Source organism: Diadema setosum, chromosome 1 (assembly GCF_964275005.1).
Source record: "Diadema setosum chromosome 1, eeDiaSeto1, whole genome shotgun sequence".
Classification (NCBI taxonomy): Eukaryota; Metazoa; Echinodermata; class Echinoidea; order Diadematoida; family Diadematidae; genus Diadema; species Diadema setosum.
Genome location: NC_092685.1, coordinates 15,872,018 through 15,895,466, shown reverse-complemented (window position 1 = coordinate 15,895,466; position 23,449 = coordinate 15,872,018). Strand labels below are relative to the sequence as shown.

General features: G+C 39.6%; 3 protein-coding genes across 3 annotated transcripts in view; 2 read left to right on the top strand and 1 right to left on the bottom strand.

The window, feature by feature from the left end:
- The first annotated feature begins 2,042 nt into the window (after positions 1-2,042).
- LOC140237286 (uncharacterized) lies at positions 2,043-3,194 on the top strand. Its single transcript, XM_072317231.1, has one exon. It carries the CDS (start codon positions 2,043-2,045, stop codon positions 3,192-3,194), a length of 1,152 nt encoding a protein of 383 aa, XP_072173332.1.
- Positions 3,195-9,360: 6,166 nt separating this feature from the next.
- Positions 9,361-18,553, bottom strand: LOC140234333 (uncharacterized). Its single transcript, XM_072314394.1, has 5 exons — positions 18,212-18,553; positions 16,362-16,628; positions 14,976-15,042; positions 14,018-14,115; positions 9,361-13,620 (listed from the first exon to the last, which is right to left on the bottom strand). The coding sequence occupies exons 1-5, from the start codon at positions 18,404-18,406 to the stop codon at positions 13,483-13,485; spliced, it is 765 nt and encodes a 254-aa protein (XP_072170495.1). The 5' UTR covers positions 18,407-18,553; the 3' UTR covers positions 9,361-13,482.
- Positions 18,554-22,417: 3,864 nt separating this feature from the next.
- Positions 22,418-23,449, top strand: part of LOC140227501 (transmembrane protein 62-like) — a 48,640-nt gene continuing 47,608 nt past the window's right edge. The window contains exon 1 of the mRNA XM_072307904.1: positions 22,418-22,468. The gene's annotated coding sequence lies outside the window, so the exon portion shown is untranslated. The remainder of the gene's footprint in view (positions 22,469-23,449) is intronic.

The window sequence follows — 23,449 nt, the reverse complement described above, 5'->3', positions numbered from 1 at the left end:
GTATGTTTGTAAGTACGCATGTAGTTGTATGTTAAGTATCATGTGTTTGTATGTTTTTGCATAAAAGTTGCATACTCATGATCTCTTTCTTTTTTCTTTTTTTTAGCAAGTATTGTTCTCTCCCCCTTCCCTCATATCGATTGTGAATGTGACTGCGTGATACAATCATCAATACGAAATAGTCTAGCTTGTGCAAAAAAAAAAAAACAAAACAAAACAAAAAAAGATTCTCAAGCTTTGTATTTCCTCGGCATAAAGCTGATATTGGTAAGCCACGTGCTTCATTTCCCGCCTGCCGGATTCCAGACACTGTCTTCCGCAAGGTGAACGGTATATGTACGGAAGCGCCAAAAGGAAAAGGGGAAGCTGACGTGTACATGTACTGCACGGTGTATCCAGAGTCATGGCCTAGCTTTTGAGCTTAAAGGGATTCATCACTTCAAATAGACTTTATGATCTCGTGTAGGCCCCCTATACGTTTCTGCAGCAAACGTTGAACTCATTGTGTGATCCGACAGAGGAGACTTTTTTTTTTTCCACAAACAAGACATATCCAGGGAAAGATCGAACCAGGGAAAGGCACTACCTCCTTACTCCTCTGATATTACGCTTCGCATGATAATGAGCAAAACTGCGTACTCATTCCATTTAGTACTGGAATTCATCATCTCAAGAAGACGAAAGGAAGAGCAATATTACATCTTTCACCATGGACGCTTTGTGCCTTTGTAACCTTCTCAATTACAAACGAAAAATATATAATACAAATTATTCACGAAGTGCATGCATGCATGTGCTGTAGTAGAAGCAACTCATCTCTTTTCATCCTGATTTCAACACAGTGTCTCGATCCTCACGGATTCCTGAGGAGCATGGAGGAATTATCTCATTAGGACTTCTCATGCTTGATGTCGGGCAGAACGCAAATGGAATTATATAGATAGAGGTTTCCTCATGTCTTCTTCCTCATCGCACCCTGCTAGCAGCTTACTGTACAACCGGGTGATTCACTTTTTCCCCACCACCATCTCTTCCGCAAGTTTACGTCACTCTGCGCTGCGTTTCACATTCGACGCATATTTCTCATTCTTGCAGCAGCCGGCTTATACACCGGACGTGGGACTCCAAGAGAGAGAGGGAGAGGGAGAACGTGCTCCGTAGCTGCAGCGCAGAGCTCCACTCCGAGGTACCTATCCGAGCTAAAGAACCTCAGCTGTGCTCTAAACGAACGAGTGCTAGTTAGTGCATACAATACGCATTTAAGGTCTTGCCTCATGTTCACCTTGTTTTCACGTTATCTGGATCTTCATGGATGCGGCATTGATGTCAGATACAATATTCACTGCTAGTTCATGCAAATTCGGTGTGTGGACATTTCTGTAAAATCTGATTTGTGATTGTGAACACACCGGCCCACTGGATCAGCCTACGCGAGGGAGTATATCCTAATATACTTTGTGTGTCGGATTTACAGCTGGACGAACATGAATATACTTGCGTACTTTCTAGTTATACCCCTGGAAGAGACCATCTGGTCATTATCACCCTGTAACATATCGCTCCCGTGGATCTCATATTTCACTCTCTTCAGATGAACAAAATTGATGCTCACATTGAGGCAGGTCATGTGCGGAAAATATCCAGGGCCTCTATCATCAAATTGATGATAATGAGAAGATGCTGTGCTTCTAATCAAAGTGTTTCAATATTTTGACCTGTGTCTTTGGATTACATCTCTGGGACAAGAAGTGGTAACATAACAGTCTCATTGCATGAAAACAAGAACTGTCGCGGATTTATCACCAAGTCTTGAGGATTTTTTCCTGTGTCAAACTAGTTCGCCCGTTTTCAGTTTGCAGTGCAAACAATGAGACAAGACACCCACTGTTTATCGAGTGACAATATTGATCTTCGTCAACTCCGTGTCCGTTTGTCGGCCATATGACAGTGTTTGCACTTTCCAATGAGAATTATCGATTTATATTTACGACGCTTACAAGGATTTTGATTATAATCGCTGTTCTGTTAGTGGAGCAAGAAATATGGGATACTCAGTGGAGAGATTTGTCACTAAACCCGATCCAAACCTCATGTGCGGCATATGCGCATGCGTGCTTCGAGATGCGGTTTTGACGCGCTGCGGACATGCGTTTTGTCAGACGTGCCTGGATACTTGGCTTGCCCGGCCTCTGGCGGGGACCTGTCCTCAGTGTCGAACTTGCATCAGCAAGTTTCAGGTGAGCCCGGTGTGGGCCATCCGTGAACTCGTCAACGGGATGGCGATATTCTGTTCCAACGCGGATCGCGGGTGCGCGTTGACCGTGCGCGTTGAAATGTTGGATAAGCACCTTGATTGCTGCGGGTACGCACCTGTGGAGTGCGTCGCTTGCGGAGCCGTCGTAAATCGCTTGGAATATCCAGCACATACAGCTGAATGTGATAAGGCATGTTGTGAGAAAGGAACCAAAGAAACACCAAGCCAGGCAGGAGGTGGTGAACTCCCAAATACGGAGGAACTAAATCGCCGACTAAACGCACTAGAAATTCAGCTCAAGCACAGTCGTAAGCAGCTTCATCTATGCCAAGCTGATAACCGCAAACTAGAACGCGAGCTTTCCAAGGCACGCCTGGATTTACAAAGAAAGCGCGGGGAATTCAATTTGCTCAAAGCGCAACTCTGCGAGTTCGATTCGGACTATCCCTATGGCTTTCATCCGGACAGTGTCGCTAAGCTATCCCTTCTCCTCGCCTGCCATCTCCATGCCAAGCCGGACCAAGTGGATCGAAATCGCATCTTCAACTGCATCCAACGTTGCTATGACAACTTTGCGCGATGTGGATCCCGATACGAACATGAGGTACACATGCTCGTGGCTACTGCGTACGCTAGTAACTGGTTTTCGGATAACCAAAAGATTAATTTCCACTGTTGGCTGCAGAGTATTGCACGCTACCGGAAATACGCCGACTGGGGCAGAGCTACCGTCCAAAACATCCATCGCCATGAGCATCAAGGTCACCAACATGGAGAGCAACATCCGCAGACGAGGATTCCTAGCCACCATTTTGAGCATGATGCTGCCGATGCTTGTAATCAACGGGCAGCTGCCTTGAGGGAAGACATGGCACGTGGGGCAATGGACGGCAACAGCTCCACTAACTCGCATCTCCTCAGGTCCCTGTCCTTGAGATAGAAGGACGTATGTGCCTCATCTAGGAGGTTACCGAGTTAGCCTCTAAATCTACCTCAGCAGAACTTTGATTATGAGTATTAGCCTACCCTATAACAACAGAGCAACTATCGTCTTATACTTGCAGGGTATCATTAAAGGAAAATAAATGAGCCCAGGCCCACTCTATGAGGCATTCTTTGAATACACCAGTGATGGTCTAGAATGGAAATATAAAAGCTACCTGATCAATATTCAATGTCATTTTTATCTTTAATACGAATCCGATTTGAATAACCATTAATTTGCAGACCGACGTGTGAACAGTACTTTTATAGCTAGGCGATGTGAGTTTACGAAGGTTGGGAGCAGTGTGGGAGTTCTTGATTGAGACAGATGCAGCGAGCAAAGTTTAAGGGAAAATTATGCTTCTTTTATGAGTGTGGGTGTAAACAACGTATTGTCGATGTGAATTCGGTATGGCGCGTTTATCTGTATACGTCATTGATGCAGAGTCTTTGAATGTCCAGCGAATCTGCTGGTTTTGTATTCATCGAAAATTAAATAGAAAATCATTGCATTTGTGACATCTTTATCGATCAAGTTTGCCACAAAGAGTGTAGTAAATCACGTAGATTTGAGAGTATTGGACCTTACTCTCCATAAATCTTTGTCGTCACTATTGTTGTACAGACCTTGTCCCATGAGTGCGTCTAGTGAATGTACTTTCAATGTATTTTCAGGTGTAATATGCACTAATTCTGCAGTTGCTATATTCTAGTGATATTGCTGCAGTCAGTATAGGTTATGCTTTATTTGTTGCACTGTGGTCACGCACTAATTATTTACTGTGTAGGTTGTCTTGAAATTTGTTTCACAATAAACAGTAAAGTAATCATAGTAATTTAAAATTGTAATGAGATAGTATTTCACAAATTGACTTAACACTTATCCGAGCAAAGAATCAATCTAAGGCGTGACAAGACAGCGAAAACAACATTAGTAAATAGAAACGTATAAGCTTGTTATTATTGTTTTATGTGTAAGTTACACAATATATAGCTCATAGGCATTCATTCGCATTTACGTTGGTCCGTATTTGGGAAAAATAGAAAATCTTATACAAACAGAAATTCGAGTGTGCCAGTATACGATAAACACAGATTATACCATTATCATTCCATTACAGATGTTTAGCTCTAGAAAGGAGTAAATGGTCTAATATCGAAATAATGATAATGATATTCGACATAACTCGATTTTACTATGTTGAATGTGTTTGTTTCGCCGGATATTCACTCTGCATATTACACTTAATATTACTGACTTCCAAGTTCTCAAACCTCAGACATAGCGATTTCATCAAATTAATCTCTTTTCTATAGTCTGCGCTTTGATTATTCCATCCTGGACTTTGCTTTCACTGCTTAAATCTACCAAACGGGAATTTAGTTTCCCGCTGAAACGCTGTTGACATGGAGAATAATGGTCGGTTAAAGGGAAAAAGTCGAGTATACATGATAATAAAAGAATATCTTACAAACATTCAGAAATGACGGGACGGCAGCATATAAGTGAATGTAAAGCATATGTTATAAAAGGAATGGGTTATGGACACGTAAGCATGGTAAATCGAATTATGAGCTCATTGAAAACAGCCGACGGAAATATGAAATTTAGATATCACCATATACTACTCGATTTTTGCTCGCATTATAGCATTATGCATGCTGATTCATGATACGAATCATTACTTCTCTGATTTTCTTCCTCATTGAGTCATTGCAAATGACTTTTATATTTCAGCCATGCAGTTGTACGACAAAGAACTTGTGTATAATCCGTCTACATCAGTGTCACTTAATACAGCAGCGCAAACATGGGCATTACATTGTAAATAAATTTTGCCAATATGTGTTGCGTGTGAAATTGGTAAAGTGAATGTGTATTTATAGTGGCTGTACAATTATGTTCGTCACTAAAACCTTTTCCGTATGAGCCCAGGGTTTAGTTCACCGACATTAGTCGTCTGTGTAATCATGCTCATGATGTTTTTGCTGACTTTGGGTAAAATGCAACTGCCCCTTCCCGCGAAAAAAAAATAGAAACAACAAGAACAAAACGTCATTGCATGGCACAATAGTCCACACGCTTGTACCCATGGTGATGATGTGACACTCCTTTAGAGCCATTGATGACCCTTCTCAGGCAGGAAGTTACGCAGGTGCACTTTTGGTTTGAGTAATGTGTTCTCATAGGAAAGATCGTGATAAGCGTTTGAATATAATCTAGGATGAAACTTGGTGTTGAAATGAGAGAGGCAGAAGCGATGTTATTTATAATTGATTGCAGGTTGATGGATGAAAACAATAAGCGCTAAATGGGACAGTCTTCATTGAATGGATATCTGTTAAACGAGTGATCGTCAGTTATGACATTATAATCATAAATGAATCATTCGTCTCGACGCCTGTTTTCATGGCACATACAAAAACCTCACTCAAGTCGGAAGATATTATGTTATACATGTTTTTTCGTTGTTTGTTGTTGTTGTTTTTTTTTTTTGTAGTCTTTAACAAATAAAATTTGCAGGTGCACATGTATAGCAGAAATGTCATTGGTTATAATCTGTCTGTAAATCATTAAGGTCAGCGCAGCGTCTGCGATGCTGTGTTCCTCCTCCTCCTCCTCCTCCCTCCTCGGCCCCCGAACCCCCTTTTTTTTGTTGGGGGGGGGGGGGTGTGGGGTAGGGTGGAGATACTCAATACGAGTAATTCAATAACAGGCGCATGTGTGAGCGTGTGCATACCTCGACCATACCGAAATTATTGGATGGAAAGAAAGTAATAATACTTTCATTTAGGTTCTTGTTTTGATATGTTTTCATATAAAGGCACTCGAAATTTCCTCAGCCAATCAGTGCCTCAGTCTCTTCATGCGAAAGAAACAAACTATGCCATGGCAGAAGCATGTGCGTGTATATGGACATACAAGCCCATAGGATAGAGGACAGAATACAACGAATTTATAAACAATCATTTCCGGCAATTTAGAGTTGACATTCGTCATCTGGGTCGACGAATGAATTATGTGTCTTCTCGCATTCACTTTGAAATACGAGGGCTATTTGTTTTATGACATGCCAGAGTACAAAGATCATCACATGGCGTGGAGTGCACATCACTTTTATGGGTTTGTCTGGAGTTTGACGAGATGTGTGTCAGTGCATATCAATAATTCACGAGTGCGCCATAATGTGCTATACTATTACTTAGCGCCCCATTTGCTCACCGAAGTAAGACGATGTCCTTACATTGATTGACCTTTTTTTTTTAGCTCACAAAGAGTCACACTGATGAGCAGGTCGGTCCACTAAAATGAAGAAGTCACGTTCTCGTAGAAAAAAACAAAACAAAAAAAGTAGGTCCTATACATGTAATTCCTTTTTCATTCGTTGTCAATAATCTTTCGTAGATTGCTCCAATATTTTTTGTGATGGTGTTCTATTTTGATGGGCTTATCTATAGCACTCTAAAATTCACTGCACAACGGTGGTAATGTGTTCGCCTGGTAATTCTAGAATCCCAGATACCATTAGATGACAGCCTCGACATGCTTGGAAGGTCCACAATGTATCACGAACTGAGCACATAGCACGTTTCATGTCCTGATGGCTTACTGAGCAACTATCATTTTACTGAGATAACAGATACTGATAATTAGCCAGACGATCGTACGTATCCACCGGAACGCAACGAACCTTGCTTGCACTACATTTGCGTCCTAACGTCACGTATAGGAGGAAATAATCATTTGCACCGAAGATGCATGCAGAACAAAACAAAACAGAAAAAAAAAAGTACAACAACGTTAAGATCCTTCCTGCTCTGGCGTGTGGGACAGTCTCTTTGCAAGCAGAGAGCATTCTATTCCGATTACACACATAACCCATTGTTAATTTTGTGCCAACACAATAACACACATCAATGCGTTCACACACACACACACACACACACACACACACACACACAAACACACACACACACACACTTTTTGTTTTATGATATCCTTTATTTGAGTTTCATTCAATATCAAATCCATATTAACAATGAAATTAATATCACCAACAAAAAAAGCAGCTATATTCTTCTTTCTTGTGCTGCTGAATCATTTTTCCAACATACAGTACAATATATTTGTGTTTTTTTCCAAATCATACCATGTTTATATATGAGAAATGACATGAAATTCTGCATAACTCTCAGAAAAAGCTATCTTGATTAACCTAATGAAGCTAATCCAAATGTGCCTTATTACAAGCACACACACACAAAAGAAATTGTGCTGCTAAATCACTTTTTTAAAAAACATAACCTCCTTCTTTTTTTTTTTGCAGAGCACACGCTTTATACAAAAATATATCAAATTAAGCATAACTCTTTAAAGGGAAAAAGATATCTTTCGACACACACACACACACACACACATACACACACACACACACGCACGATAACATATTACCCACCTTAGCATCACTAAGTCTAAATTAGACATCCTTTTGCTAATTCCTGAATCCGAGAGAGCATTTTGAGCATTATAGCTCCCTTGGCACTTCGTATGACACAAGACGCTGGGCATCTCCAACATTTTAAGTATGGGTGCACCTCGGTGGAAAGAAAAAGCAGAAAGGATAAATGGTACGAATTCTTCGCTGACATGATGGCCTTCTTTTGATACAATCGAGAATGAACAGATTCAACAATGCCCTCTTGTGGTATATGTACACACATACAAATAAGTAGATAGATAACTATAAATTTAGATAGATAGATAAGAAAATGAATAAATTTGTTAATCTATAAATTCTTCTATAGATAAATAAAGGCATAAAAATGACTAGCAACAATTCGTCTACACAGATATTTGCACGCAGACGTTGAATGTACACTGTGGATGTAAAAAAAAAAAATAAATAAAAATACAATAATGCACCCAAAACACATAATTATCTACTGACGGTCCCGGGAAGATGCAGTCTAAAGAAATATCAAATCTCTGAAAGGGGGAAACTCAGGGGCGCCCCCAAAGGGACATTACAAATTAGAGTGAACAAGAGAGCTGAAACCTGCGTGATCTGGAGGAGGAAAGATCAAACTCGTTACGTTGACTGAGCCCATTTGCCGCCGGTGTTCAGCTCTCGACTGTCCACGACAGCTCTTCGCTCATTTTAGAGCCCTCTGCAGTCGCCCTCTTGTGTCGTATATCATAGAATCAATAACGACTTATTTCAAGATTTTGTGAGCTTTCAAGAGATACGCATATATATATATATATATATATATATTTATAAAAGATGCTGAAGTAGGGTAGCTATGCATTTCAGTCCAACAGTGTTATTCATTCAAACCAAATTTTCGACGCATACACACGTCTTTTTCAGGGTTGACATGAACAATTATGAAAATAAACAAGATGACACTATTACTACCCTTACTTCGTCATCTTTTCTGTACTGGTACCAACACGCAGACTACAAATATCATTATATGATATGTATCATATATATATATATATATATATATATATATATATATATATATATATATATATATATATATATATATATATATATATATATATATATATATATATATATATATATATGTATATATATATATATACGTATATATATATATATATATATATGTATATATGATATATATGTATATGTAATATATTATATACTACATATTATGTATTGTATATTATATAATAGGACTGGACAGTATCTTTCTTCTCTGGAGGACTGTTCAGACCACTAAAATGTTTAAATCTGAAATTTTGATGGCCTGAAAGAGAAATGTAGGGGTCCAAAATAAATGGAAACATAATTCATTTGAATCTATGTGCGCAATCGGGCCACTAAAATTAAAGCTGGTGGCCTGACATAAATTTCAACTGGCCTTGGGCCAACGCTAATGTTGAGCCCTTTATACATTGTTCAGATATGTACATGTATATTCGCACACACAACTCAAAATTTACAATTTCCTACAATAGATTTATAGCATCAAACTATCTTCATGGGAGGGGAAGATCTTAAGATGGCTGTACAGTCCATTCTTGTTATAATGAACACTGATACAACTGTACATGTACAAATGTAGAACAAACCCTTGTTACAGCCAAGTTTCTTTCAGGAATTTATTGAAAACAGATTATAAATCATATTTACAACCATACTATGAAATAGAATACCAAATGAAACAGTAATACACCAGATAAATATTTACATACAGTTCGACCTCGATTATCCGGCCTCCTTTTATCCGGAAATCTCTATTATCCGGACGCGTTCATGCAGTGAAGGACTTGTTTTTTTTCATCCAAAAATTGAGAAAAAAACAGTGACTTCAACATCTTTTCGTGGATCTATTTCACTAATTTCATAAGATGTGCATGATAGGCTTCTCAATATCTAATGAGGTAAAACATGAATGATTTTCACATAAAGATATATTTTATTTTTGTGAAGAAGGGACTACAATTTTGCGCAGGCTAGCATAGATTACACCACTGTTGTGGGGTATGCTACCTGCCTAGCTGCCAGTGCACTGGGACGGCAGCTTGGGCGGCAGCTATATGCATTAACATTGTGTCTCCCATATCCGGCCAATTCGCTTATCCGGATGAGCGCCGGTCCCGACATGGCCGGATAATCGAGGTCGAACTGTATATCATCTTGTCACTATGTGTATACTAGTACTCTTCTTGTCTCTTGAAAACCTCTGCTACGGAATGTAGACTTCCTTCCCCTTGCAGTATCTGCCAAACTAACATAACCAGTCTTGGTATTTTTAACTTGCACATCTTCCCATAAGCATATCTTCCCAAAACGTCCCCCCCCCCCCCCCCTTGATGACAAAAAGCACTCACTAGCCATTCTTGTTTTTGTCAGAACTTTTCTGGTATTATTATAGATGTGTACATTCCGTTCATCAAATATTTTGAATGAACCACAGTAAATCTCACCAAGTATTACAGAGTGATATTACTCGTATACAGTACTGAATGACTGTTAAAAAGCAATGTACATGTACATGTATAGCAGTGTATAGAGATAATTCTGGCAGGTTAGGTTCAATCATTCCAATAATTTCTGAGAATCTGACCTTTGGCTTTTATTTCATGGTTTGTTTGTTGTTGTTGTTTTGTTTTTCTTGATGCCAAAACACTCATCAGGAATTCATATTGTCAAAATTGTTATGGTATTATTATAAACATGTCCATTTTCCCATTGAAATAAGATTTTAAGTAAACCACAGTAAATCTCACAGAATTTTACGGAGTGATGAGAAGTAACACAAACAAATTACTTTGGCAGGTTAGGTTCAGTAGGTTCCATGAATTTCTCATCAGAATTTAGGTTGTTTCCCCAACACATTTGGTGCCTGTTATACTATACCTTAGTGATCTAGCAGAACTTTACACCGACTACTCGTTGACTAGTTTGACTAATGGGGTCTGTCTGATAGTTAAAAGGTCGTTGTACTAGTCAATCTAGACCATATACCCACACTCATATGAACTTATGAAATGAACTCGCATCAGTAACATGAACATTACCATGCATTCTGTTACACCAGTGTATAAGTGTAAATATGTAAAATGGTTTTGAACCACATCAATAAATAATGACAGCTATATATATACAAAGGCACAATCATTTCTTGTGACATACGAGTTGATTTATAACCAACATACACCATACACTATCTATTCAGAGGAAGAACCGTAACATACAGGTATGAAAACATGCACTGGACCACGAAGAATTCATCATTTATATTATGCAGGGTATAAAGTTAAAAGTAATGGGAAGTCTAGTTGAACACTAAGAACATTAACTGTAACTAAGAGTGCAACCAGAAAAGGATATTTGAAACTACACTCAAGAGCAATGACTGCATTATTGACTATTATCAAAGCTGGAATTATGCTATAATGGTTGTAGCCACAGAATTGTGGTCTACCAGAATGACAACAGCTTTTGTCTTTTGTTTTGTTTTGTTTTGCTTTGTTTTCTGATGAGGAATGAGATCATCAGAATTTTCACTCCCAGCAGTTTCAATTCATCATTTGTTCTCAATACTGTAACCATTCTTACTTTTTTCATACACAGTACTTGCACTGGACAAACAATATTGTTATTTATTCAGAACATACCTGCTAATACATATTGTACAGCTTTACAATGAAATGGAATAAAAAAACAAAAACAAAAACAAAAACTGACAACAACAAAAACAAAACCGGAAGAATTTGATATAAAACTCTCAGCACAACCAGCACAGACATATTTTAGAATATAAATCTTCATATAAGTTTCTTTCTTGTTTTAAGATATCAGAAATAATGCTATATTAAACTTACCATTCCTCCAATACAAACTGCTTCCTACATCATCCAGTCATCACTTGGTGAATTGGTGGGACAACATTAACCCATACGCAGAGTAAAACTATCATCTTAAATTGAATCTATCATTCTACGTTAACAATGGACAGCAAGCACCACTCTCATTGCATAACCTTTATAATTACACCTATGTTAAATTGTGACTGAAAAACAAACAAAACAATCAAATAATATGATTAAAACGTGCGAAGATATTTTCTCTATAAAGCACTCACAGATTCATGTCGATTGACAAGACTTAAAAATACATGCATCATGCATGGAACAGATTATTGAGTATTCTGAGCTTGAGCAATTAAGAACAGAACCAAATTTCTGTATCTAGGAGAAATGTTTTCTATTTGATGGAGCTTGAAAAATAAATACATGTAGAAAAGGCAGGTAGATTCACTTTTCACATTCTCATGTTCTCATTCTCATATTCTTACCTTGCAAAGCAAATTAAATGGTCGAAACTACATTGCACCTCTGCATTACAATGCATTTCAAGGGAAAAGGTAAAGGGGGAAAAAAAAAAGAAGTGAAGGTGGCTGTTATGCACAATACTGGGGAGAGGTAGAAAATGTGTGACAAAACTGGCTGAATTTTGCTCAATGTAATTGCGCTGAACTGATAGCATTCTTAGGCCTCGATCAGGTTCCAGAACAGCATTACAAACATCAATAGTTGAGTGGAACACTGCCGAACACATTAACTTTGTGTGTGTGAAAACTTTACAAGAATAAAGTGAACCACAAATCTAATACACAAAATTGGCAGAAGGTGGAGGTGTGTTGAAGTGACTAACCTGGGAGAATCATTTACCTTGTGATGTAGTACATTTCTCAACATAATATTTTGTGAAGCCAAGATACAAAACTTAGTCTTGACTGCTCCTGATCAGCTGTGCTTTACTAGATCCAACCCATAGGATTTCATAGGATATTTTTTTAAACAAATTGTTTGGTGAAAATGAGCAGGCATGATGTACTAATAATCATAGTTTTCCAGCAGTCTTGTTGCTTAGATCTAAGCGACATCAACTTCATTAATCATGACAGCATGCTTTCTGTTTGAAAGACATAAGCAGGCTTGATAATTTGGATGCTTTTTGTCCACTGTAGAACTAACTGCAGGATTTGCAAATCCTTTCTAAGAAATAGTTGCATGCAAAGGATAATTCATTATTGAGGTAAGACAGAGAAAAAGTCATAGGAAGACATGAAATGCATTCCTTGACGAGTAGATTATATCAGCCAGGTAGTTTGGTTAGCAAAACAGTAAAAATTATGATGATGATATCACAAAGACAAAGATATTTGGCACATCTTTTTTTTTCAAATTTGAGAGTGATATTTGAGGAAAATAGAGTAAGGCAAAATTGCCAATGTCTGGCCTTTTACTAAGAGCTTTCGTTTTTACAGTTTATGGTTATTCAAAACTGTATTCTGAGCAAAAGTAAAAGGGCAAAAGAAAAAAAAAATGTCCCGTAGAACATCTCAGTGATTAAGACAAATGGCACCTATAGTGCAAATGGTTTAACAGCAATTTCAGCCTCTGATCTCAACCCTTTAACTCTGTCTGTGCCTTATCAATTTCTTGTCCATAGGTATGTATGGGAAATTTGTGCACATTAGACTCATTGGCACATAAAGGGCTAATCACTCAAAATGAATGACCTGCCCTTAGATGACACTCTCCCTGCTGACACCTTAGCTACATTCCATACCAAAGAGAGACTCCGATAGCGAAATAATCAGACACACATTCATTGCCATACTTTGTTAGCTGGTCGTGGGCACATTCATGTCAGAGGTGTTTGGTGACTTTGTTCCATCACCCAATGCGACGTGAATCAGTGAGTGCTGGTAGGCAAGCCGGGCTCTGGCTGGTTCATCATCGCCTTCCTGTTGACTTCCTCGGCCGTCTGCATGGCAACACGCTCCCGTTGCTCCTCCCTCTCGGCCATCTGGCGGTCCAGCTCCTCTTTCTCCTACAATTGTACGTGATGATGGTGGGGAGGGATATTTGTGGGAATCATACTGATGCTCTTCTGACAAGAGATGTCAATAACATTCAGCCAATTTCAACCACATTTTAAACTGCACAAAAATTACAAACCTGTGTTGGCTGATGCTTATATCGAAAGAAAACTGCCGCTCCCGAGAAGTTAGTTACACAGGAGTTGTCTATGTATCACCTTTTTTTTTTTTTTCATTTCGATAAGACAAAGCAAGCAACGTACAAAAACACAAATGCGATTAATATTGAAGTGACATTGATATTCTTTTTTAAAGTCCATATCAATATAATGCTTTGCAATAGATACAGCCATAATACTACTGATACAGATATTTGTATGCCCATCACCCACATTAGGTGGTACTTACCTCTGCTTCGAGTCTGTTGTATTCACTGATGGCATAGGCATACTTTGGCGATGTGATGCCGAAGAAGTAGGCAAGTTTTTCGCCCATGAAATCGCATGCTGAGCATGAGAGACAATGAGAGATCCATACACAATGTTGAATCAATCGCATAAGACTTTTGTGAGTATCGAGACACACAGCTGAATAAGTTACACAAAACATCATCATGCTGTTTTTGCAAATATAGGCTCAAGTTTGATCCTACCACAGTGCCATGTTATTCAACATTATCTACAGTTGTACCAGCCTAAAGTAGCTGTCATACTGTAATTATCAATATACAGTCAACCTTGCCTACATTGAATCTATTTGGACTGAAGAAATAGCTTTGATTTAGAGAAAATTTGACTTATGAGGGATTAAAATCAATAGAATATAAAGAGAAGATCTAGAGGACTTGAAAAGACTTTCGACTTAAGCAAATATTCAACTTATGCGAGGTCAACTAAAGCAAGGTTGACTGTATACAAGTACCACATTTCTGGAATTTATTTTTTTTTAACTTCATATTCATATTTACGTCATATTCATGATATTGAAAATTATGTTCTGACAGCACTCCTGAAAAAACAGACTAAAATAAACCTTTGAAGCATTTATTTATAAACATACACATATCAAAGTAGGAGACATAGTAGAGATGGTAATGAAACCAGACCTACTAAAGTCAGTGCATTTAGGAAATGCACACATACAATGTACAATTGTACATCAATACTAAAAAGTTCTGAGACTTCTTTGTGGCCTGGTAGTATAAGTAAATGGCAGCAAGTCACATTCACATGGAAGATAGTGGAATGCTTCACAAGATAATCACTTTTTTTTTTTTTTTTTTTTTTTTTGATACCACAACTTTTCTTATCCTACTCCTCAAGCATACATGTTTCAGGATTTTGCTAGTGACTTTGCTCTATCTCACCTCGGTACGTGGCAAATGATGCTGCTACCATGTAGTGCCAAATGTAAGGCAGCCAATCCAAAGTTTTCTGAAAGCAGAGTCAAAGTAATTATGGCATTAAATTGACATCTAGGATTTAAAAGGCAGTTGGAATGAATAAGCCCATTTTATGTCATGCAGTTCAATCTACATCATAGATTAATTCTAAATCAAGGGGAAAATACAAGCTTAGCTCTGACAACACATCCGCACTGGTGAAACCATGTGGCTTATGAGTCGTTTGTATGGCTTAATGAGGAAAACATACTAAATGAGTTTTTTCCCCATTTAAACTTCTGCAGTTTGCTTGATGCGTCATACTAGTGGCATGTAATAATGGTGCCTGTGTGGGTGGCTCGTTTATCCTACAATACAGCACACTGCTGTATGGTTGTTGTTTCATTACAATACTAGAAAATTTTCACAGCAATACATCTGAAGTTCTCTATCATAAAAAGTCCATCTTCAGATTTTATTCTTCCATGTCTGGACCTTTGGGAATCCAGATAATTGATTTGGCAGGTTAAGATATGCTCAAATAAGCACTTTCAAGCATGTTCTGCTGTGTGTGTGCACATGGTATCACCAATTTACCATAACTATATAATCAATTGCATGGTATTGTCATCTCATGTTTCATGATTTAGATGATACAGAAATGAAAAATAATGTGACTAATAGAATCCATTAATGTATGCGTGCTTATTTGATGTATATTGACTGAGAGTGAAACTGAGATTGTGACCCATGGAATACTGCTGCTGTTATGAAATTGAAATCATGACTCGTCAAACACAGCAGTGCACTGCTAGTGGACTTGCACGGCATCAACAAAGTGCCATCATCGCTCATAGCAAATATGAGTGAACTTCTAATTGCATACTACAGATATTGTACAAATTTTGCAGATTTCTTAAAGTCTAAAGAATAAATCAAGTAATGGTTAAAATTGCATGCTTTGTTTTTGTTTTTGATTTTATGGTGGGATTTGGGACTGAAAATGCATGAAAACATGGAGAAAATTGTAAGCCAGCCTGAGCCCAAGTCTGGATGATAGAGAGATCTGGATGAGTGATGGCCAGATAACTGAGATTGGACTGTACAATGTACACTCTAGTACTCTTGAAAATGCTGTACAGGGTACTTCCCCTTTCATCTCCAGATTTGCTTAGCTAGAAGAATATACAAGACCAAAACAGAAAGGACATCACTATATGGCTTTATCCTACATGTACCTGACCATAAAGACTATGGTAAAGATGTCTCCTTTTCAGGGTCAATCATCAGATAACTCATCATAAGCGCATTGTACATGCCATTAAGAGGATCAAACTTCCTAGACACCAGTCCATTCATTTCCCTACTCACTGGATCCACAGATGGCTGCATCAATTTCTCCTCCTCCCCTCCATCTTCTTCGTCCGTACTATACTCTTCCAGGACCCCATCGCTGAAGTGGATGATCCTCCGGGGCTTCTTTTGTTCCTCTAATGAGATGGTCTCAAACTCTTTGCGGGCCTGACCGGATGAATCATCGCCTGCTGCTCCTGGTATCAAACCAGGTGGGAAGATGGCTCCTGTACTGATTGTACTCAGTGGCGCCGAGTTTTCATCTCTGGATGGGCTGCCTGTTTCCTGAGTTTCAAACATGATTACATAGATGTAGACACATTTTTAGCAATTCACGGTGCAGTGTAGGAATCCTTGTATCTCCATAGTCACTTTTGTAATGAACACACTTACAAATGAATAATGTACATCTTTCCCGGGGACAATATATTTTTTTTTTTTTTTGGGGGGGGGGGGGATCAGACATGAAGACATTGTCTTTCTTTAATTGGGCTATTAATGCCTCGAATCAACCTTCATCAGAATTATTGATGATATTAATGATCATATTTCATAATCAATGCATTTCCCTGTACATGAATGATTTATTAATGTTATTCAGGCATAATTTTGCCTGATATGGAAGACTTTGATCCAGCTGTTCTCTTTGTTGTTATCAATGATCAAGTTACACGCCTAGGGCCAAACTAACGTTGGGCCCTTGGCCTAGGCTAGTAAAACTAAAATTAAGCTCTTTCACTTCAGCCAGAGAGCTGACTAGAGTTCTAGTAAATACATTGTAGGCCCTACTTGGAATAATCTTTGTGCGGAAGCTGTTGAGGCAACATCAGTTAACAGCTTCAAGTCTAAGCTCAGTCAATGATCACTGGAAACAGAAACATAACAAATCTAGACAGGGTTAACACTCAGTTAATCCAGATTGCATTACTGACCATCCCAGGCCGTGTCGTGGTCTACGTGGATACATCACAGACACAGACCATGCAGACATCACAGACATTCGACAACTCTAGAGACTCTTTCAAAGGATCCAATCCTGAGCCTGAGCCTGAGGCTCAGGATTGGATTCTTTGAAAGACCCTTTAACTATTGTTAAGTCTAACAGTTAGGCTCTACCTAGCCCGACCAGACGCTGTTACGCTACGCGAAAACAGCGTCTGACGAGCGCGGCATGCAGCCTCAAAGTGAGGAACCTCAACACAACTAGCACTACAAAACTTAGGAAAATGTATACTTTTCTCCTTTAAACAGAATACTTTACTCACGTTAAATGCATATTTCTATTACAGAAGAATAGTTCGCCACACTGGGTCCATGGAGACCACTTGCGATAAGTCCGTGGAACAAATAAATGACACTTTCTGGCGCAATTCCTGACCGTCGGTACGTCGCGACGTACCATGTACAGCGACTGGGCTGTGTATAGTTAGGCCTGGCGTGAAAGATTGTGTACCGTGTGGACATGCTGGATATGATGATCAATTTCGGTAAGTTTCATTGCGTACATTTGAATACTGATAGCATCAGATGTAGAGTAAATATTGAAAAGTATACTCGTTGAGTTTGAGGTGACAAAAATGATGTTAAGTATCAAAATTCAAAGCTATCGTAATACGATTACGTCGCTCTCCTAGTGGTTGGTGGTCGCGCGCGTACAGCCCTGTCGCGACGTACCGTGTACAGCGACTGGGCTGTGTATAGTTAGGCTCTACCTAACTGCGACCAGTAGCCATGCGTATGGGGCTGGTCGCACTGTCACAACTCAACTTGCAACTGTACAACAGTACAAGCCTTCAACTTACTGGCATGGCACTGGGCGTCATCATAGGTAATTCAGGTAAAATAGATATGAGGAGACTCAGACATACCGTTTCGAGTTTCACTTCAGCCAGGATGTCACTGTTAGGAATGTCACCAACTCCAAGTCCAACGTCGCTACTTCGGCTTGCACTTGGCGTTGCAACACTCATACTTTTCGCGATTTTCCCTTGCTCTGCTTCAGTGCTGGCAATACTTTCCGAACCAATAGCTCTCGATTCTGCTCCTGAGACAACTGAAGCCATTTCACTGATTCGCCGACTTTTTTTGATCCAATAGAGTTGGACAGTATAAAATTGTAAGAATTCAGTGCCGGATTCAGAATCCTGCCAGTCGATATGACAACATTAAACACTAGGTTCGTAAGACTAATATCAAAGATCCGAACAGGGGATCTTTGCTATACAGTTACAGGATATCTGGCGACAGTAACAGTATATGCAATCAGACACGTATGTGCGCGAGAACACAGTGTACAAAAAATGTAAGGTTGCTCCGAGCTCCGCAGCGCAGCCCGCCGGCATGCAGTGCGCAACATTGATGATTAGATTCAACAGCGGTAAACTACTAGTAGTAGTAAGACACTGTCTATACAAACAGTATGATTGATGTGTGGGACTACATTTACTCCGAGATACCCAAACACGAACGACTGAGAAGAGAATGAGTCAGGCATTGGCAGGGCCTAGGGCTTGCTACACGTAGGTAACTTTGACGAGTCGCAGTGGTAATGTACATGGTGGCTCTGAAGGGACATCAGTCTCGTACTCTATTATACTTTAACTGGGCGCGCAGACTGCGTGTGCTTCTCTGAAGTTCTTGAAGAAATCTTGGTGGTCGAGTTTGCTTGCAGGGTCGGGTTTCAGTGGGTGTGCATCTTATCAGTTTCCATAAACATTAACGTTTTTGAAAGTTTGAAAAAAATCCATAAATCAGGTTAATGACTCGAGAAGGCCAATTTTTTGTTACATGAACTTTTACATACTCAAGATTGAATATTTTCTTAATTAAAGAAATTAATATTTTGGTGGAATAAAGAGGATATTTAGAATCACATTTCAAATATGTGGCTTAGCACTCTATTGCAGCCAAATCCATCATAATTATTGTACACAAATATTCTTTATTCTGTGAAAACTCACAAAATATCAATGCCTCTTCGCTCAAAATGGAATGTAAGATTTGAGTTTCCCTCGTTTGTGACGCGAAATTGATATAAGATGTATACTTTTTTTTTTTTTTCTACCAGTCTCTGTGTCACCGGTATATAGGTTTTCCCGACCAATTTCGCACTTTTTTTTTGTCAGTCCAATTCCTTATTGCTGCATTTAATCCAGCAAAATTTAGCGCAGATGACATATTCGGTACTATTTCAATTTTATGATCTCTTCATTCAAATTCATTTTGGAGCATTCAAATTAACTTTAACCTCATTTTATAATAATAATAATGATAATGCCTTATTTACCCAGGGAAGCCTCTTCATTAGTGTTGCCACTGCTCTACCACTTTTCAATTAAAATAGGTAAAAAAGCACCATTTCGTTATTCGTTCATTCAATTTAGAATGATATACTAGAAGTAACGTGATCATGTAAATGCTGCGCTCGTTCATTCGAATTCATTTTTGGGCATCCAGTTTAGTACGTGTTTATGCTTTGGTCATTTCATTTTTTTTTTCAACATAGTTATTGTTTTGTAAGCATCAGTACATCTCATATTTTCGTATTCATTTTAGAGATTTTGCATGGCAACAGTTTTTTTTTCTTTTCAATATGCTTATTGAGTCTCTCAGTGCATGTGGCCACAACTTATCTGGCCGTTGAGCGCTTTATTCCGAGTGTGCATGTCGGCCAGTTCCAGGGAGTCAAGGTTACAGATCATTGTAATGTTTCTATATCTTTCTCTGTCTTCTTGAGATTGGGGTAGGCTAGGCAGGGGCGGATCCACTGTGAGGAATTCTGTATGGGGGGGGGGGGGGGGGGGGGCAATTAAGCAGTATTTCTGGTGCCACTTCCGGGTTTCATTTCATTTTTTTTTTATCTTTTTATTTCTTTTGATTTTAACGGAAAAAAAGGGGGGCGTGCGCGGCGGTCGCGCCCCCTCTGGATCCGCCACTGCTACGTCTCTATCTAACTTGTGCTGTCATGACTGTAAGAAGATGAAGTTATTGGTAGTATTGGTATACCTACATATAAGCCTACAATGACATGAAAGAAAAGGGGCGTTACAGAACACAAACTCTAGTTATGTGTCAAAAATATGATACTTTTACTGCTTAACAGTGCGTGGATGAAACATTAAAGAGTCACATGGAAATACACGTTTAAATGTTCTCACCTTTTCACAAACAAAAAAAAAAAAAAGAGAGAGAAGGAAATACCGTGTAATATGACGTAAATTTGAACGAAAATGTTTGGAATTTGACTGCCCATACGCGAAATTGAATGACTAAATTACCCTATTGGATGAGTGACGGCAAATCTGTATGAATGAACGTAGAGTACCAGCCAATTTGAATGCCCTTTTTACGAATTCCATAGCCACATGTGCAAATTTCATTGATCGAAATGTTATTGTTAAATTGAACGCACAATAAGTTGCAATTTTGAAAGACAGACTGTGCGATAACGAGAGGTTTCGCTTAATTGAATGAACCTTCTATTAAATGGACTGACAAAAGTGCGAAATTGGCCGGGAAAACCTATAAAAGACATGATTTGCATAATATATACAAGCACAGGATCAATCATACACTTAAAGACATCTTGAAATACGGAGATTTTAACTCAACAATTCAAATTTTACAAAGACAAAGCATTTACTGGCAAGAGAGTCACATAATTTGTGCACGTTTCAGACCACATTTCCTGGATCATAAACCTTGTACCTTGCTTGTAGTATACTCGTAGTTATCCCCGAAGACCTCCGCTAGGAAGGGTAGCTCAGCGCTGACGAGAGTGGTAGCACCAGTTTATTTTGCTTTATGAGAGCTTTGATTTTTTAGTTTGGTTCTGAAAATGTCTGTGCTCGTGGATAATTATTTCTTTTGGGAGGTCGTTCCAGAGGGAAATTACATCTGGGAAGAATGAGTTTGCTAGCTGGCTTGTGGAAATGAAGGTTGATACGGCGTCGTATACTGCTCGTCGTGTGTCCGCCGTAGCCTGGTTACTTTCTTTGAGGTGTATTTGTGGAGATCTAGGTCAAGTTCACCATGGATGTGCTTGTAAAAGCTCTGATGAGGCGTAGATGTTGTCTTCTGTCCTCCAGGGGAATCCAGCCAAGTGTGTTCATCCTAGTGACACTAGACTCTTTAGAGAAGTCTCCTGTTATGAATCGAGCTGCACGCCTTTGTAACCATTTCAAGTGATTTGGTGTTCTTGGCGGTGCCCTGATGCCATGCTATGGATGCGTACTCAAGATGAGCTCTTAAAAGGTGTGGTAGGGTCGTTCTTTAACTGTTTTGGAGCAGTGGTGGAAATTCCTTCTTATGAAGTTTAAGGCCCTTGTACCCTTGTTGATGGAGTCATGTCTGTTTATCCCATTTCAGGTTGTTTTCTATGTAGATCCGTAAGTACTGGTGACTGTCGACTTCTTGGAGGTGTTGGCCAAGGAGTGTGTATTTCGTATGCCCTGATGGGTCGCGTTTTCTAGAAATTCTCATAACGGAGCATTTCGTTGCATGGAATTTCATTCCCCATGTGTTTGCCCATGTGACTAGATCATTGTCAAGATCTTCTTGCAAGGATTTTTGTCCAGTATAATGTTCCATCAGTTTACAGCATACACTGATTAGGGATAGAGGACCCCTGGTCCTAGATCCCTAGTCCTCGGGACAACAAAACAGCCCCGAAAAGCAGGCCCAATTTCTGACCATTTATACTAGCGCTACACCATCTCTCGAGACGAATGGATGCCGATGTGCCTTTGCGAAGACGTCGACGATGAGATGTGAATACACATACCAACAGAGGGCGCTGAACAGAAACAATCAACCCGCTCTGGAAACAATGATACACATCTTGAATCAAATCACGAGACCTTTACCGATCGATCCTGGGCTTTGCGTCGTGTGCGTAACCTGCATGCTGGCGAGAGCGACGGGGATGTACAGTGCGAAGTACTGTCGGCGGACGCACGGCGCGGCATCCTCTTCAAATCCCCTTGTTTGTAGGATCAGAGCGAGAGCGCGGCGCGGTGGAGTCAGATAGATTGCCAGTCTAGTCGCTAGGTGTGTAGTCGAGTGAGTGTTGTAGAGTAAGCCGTGGCGTATGCGAAATCGTGACAGAAAAGCTGAAGGCAGTCTCGGTAAGTTTATAATTTTCACTCCTTTGCGTTATTCTGTCCATATGTCATAATATTAGGCTAAATTGTCTGATGTTGTCATACTGAAACACAAAGCCCAAACAGTAACACAATGGCAAGTAGGCAGCACTGAAATCTAGATTCTAGATCGTGTGGCTCATCAGTGTTGTTGTTTGTCTTTGTGTCGTGCCGCCGGTGGGATACAATGTATTAGGGAGTTTTCGATTGGGTGAACGAGAAGGACGTGCCGCCGAGCGCAACCGTACGTCAAGGCGTCACGTCTGTACGTTGACCCGCTGCTAAAACACATTTCGATTTCGGGCGCCGGCGTCACGTCTCGTGGCGTGTGCAGGAGGTAACCAGGCCCTGTGCCTTGTGTGCATATAAGCGGAATTTGTGACTCGTTTCTGTACTTGTAATATTTATTTTGTCTTTGACTAGATGCGTATCCTGGGAGGAATTATGTGGATTTTAAAACATGATGCATGGTAAGACTACTAGGCAAATGCACTGCTGCACTGGCTAGGCCAAAAGCACCAAAATCTGTTTGCGTACAGCATTACGTGTAAATGCATGTGTGGGACTACGGTAGGCAGTTGCAAAGTGCGAAACAGTGAAAACGGGCAAATAAAGTAGGTACCAGAGGCTGTAGTTTGTATGTCAGCGATACTGCTGTGACGTATCAAGATCATAAGCTTTCATGTAATTAGAATATAAATATTCTCTCGAAAGAAAAAGGAAAACAGGTGAACTGAGCACGGATTTCCCGAGAGTCATCGTGCTCTTTCGCACGATACCCGAGAGGAGTGTGACGTCATAGCAAGGTGGGTTGAGCGCGGCGCAACCGATTTGGGTGGACGGTGATAACCGGGGTGAACGCGTTCGAAATTTGTGCGATGAGCCGAGGGTCGACACTCGCGCATGCGCAGTACGTAAAACTACGTCATAACAGGGTGACGCCTGGCTCAACGTGCAAATCGAAAA

Excerpts from the sequence above, each read along its gene's own strand:
- LOC140234333 (XM_072314394.1), bottom strand. The coding sequence starts at position 18,406 with ATGGCTTCAGTTGTCTCAGGAGCAGAATCGAGAGCTATTGGTTCGGAA. Across the intron at positions 15,043-16,361 it reads TGCAGCCATCTGTGGATCCA|AAAACTTTGGATTGGCTGCC; the intron begins GTGAGTAGGGAA and ends CTCTGCTTTCAG. Across the intron at positions 14,116-14,975 it reads ATCATTTGCCACGTACCGAG|CATGCGATTTCATGGGCGAA; the intron begins GTGAGATAGAGC and ends TCTCATGCTCAG.
- LOC140237286 (XM_072317231.1), top strand. The coding sequence starts at position 2,043 with ATGGGATACTCAGTGGAGAGATTTGTCACTAAACCCGATCCAAACCTC.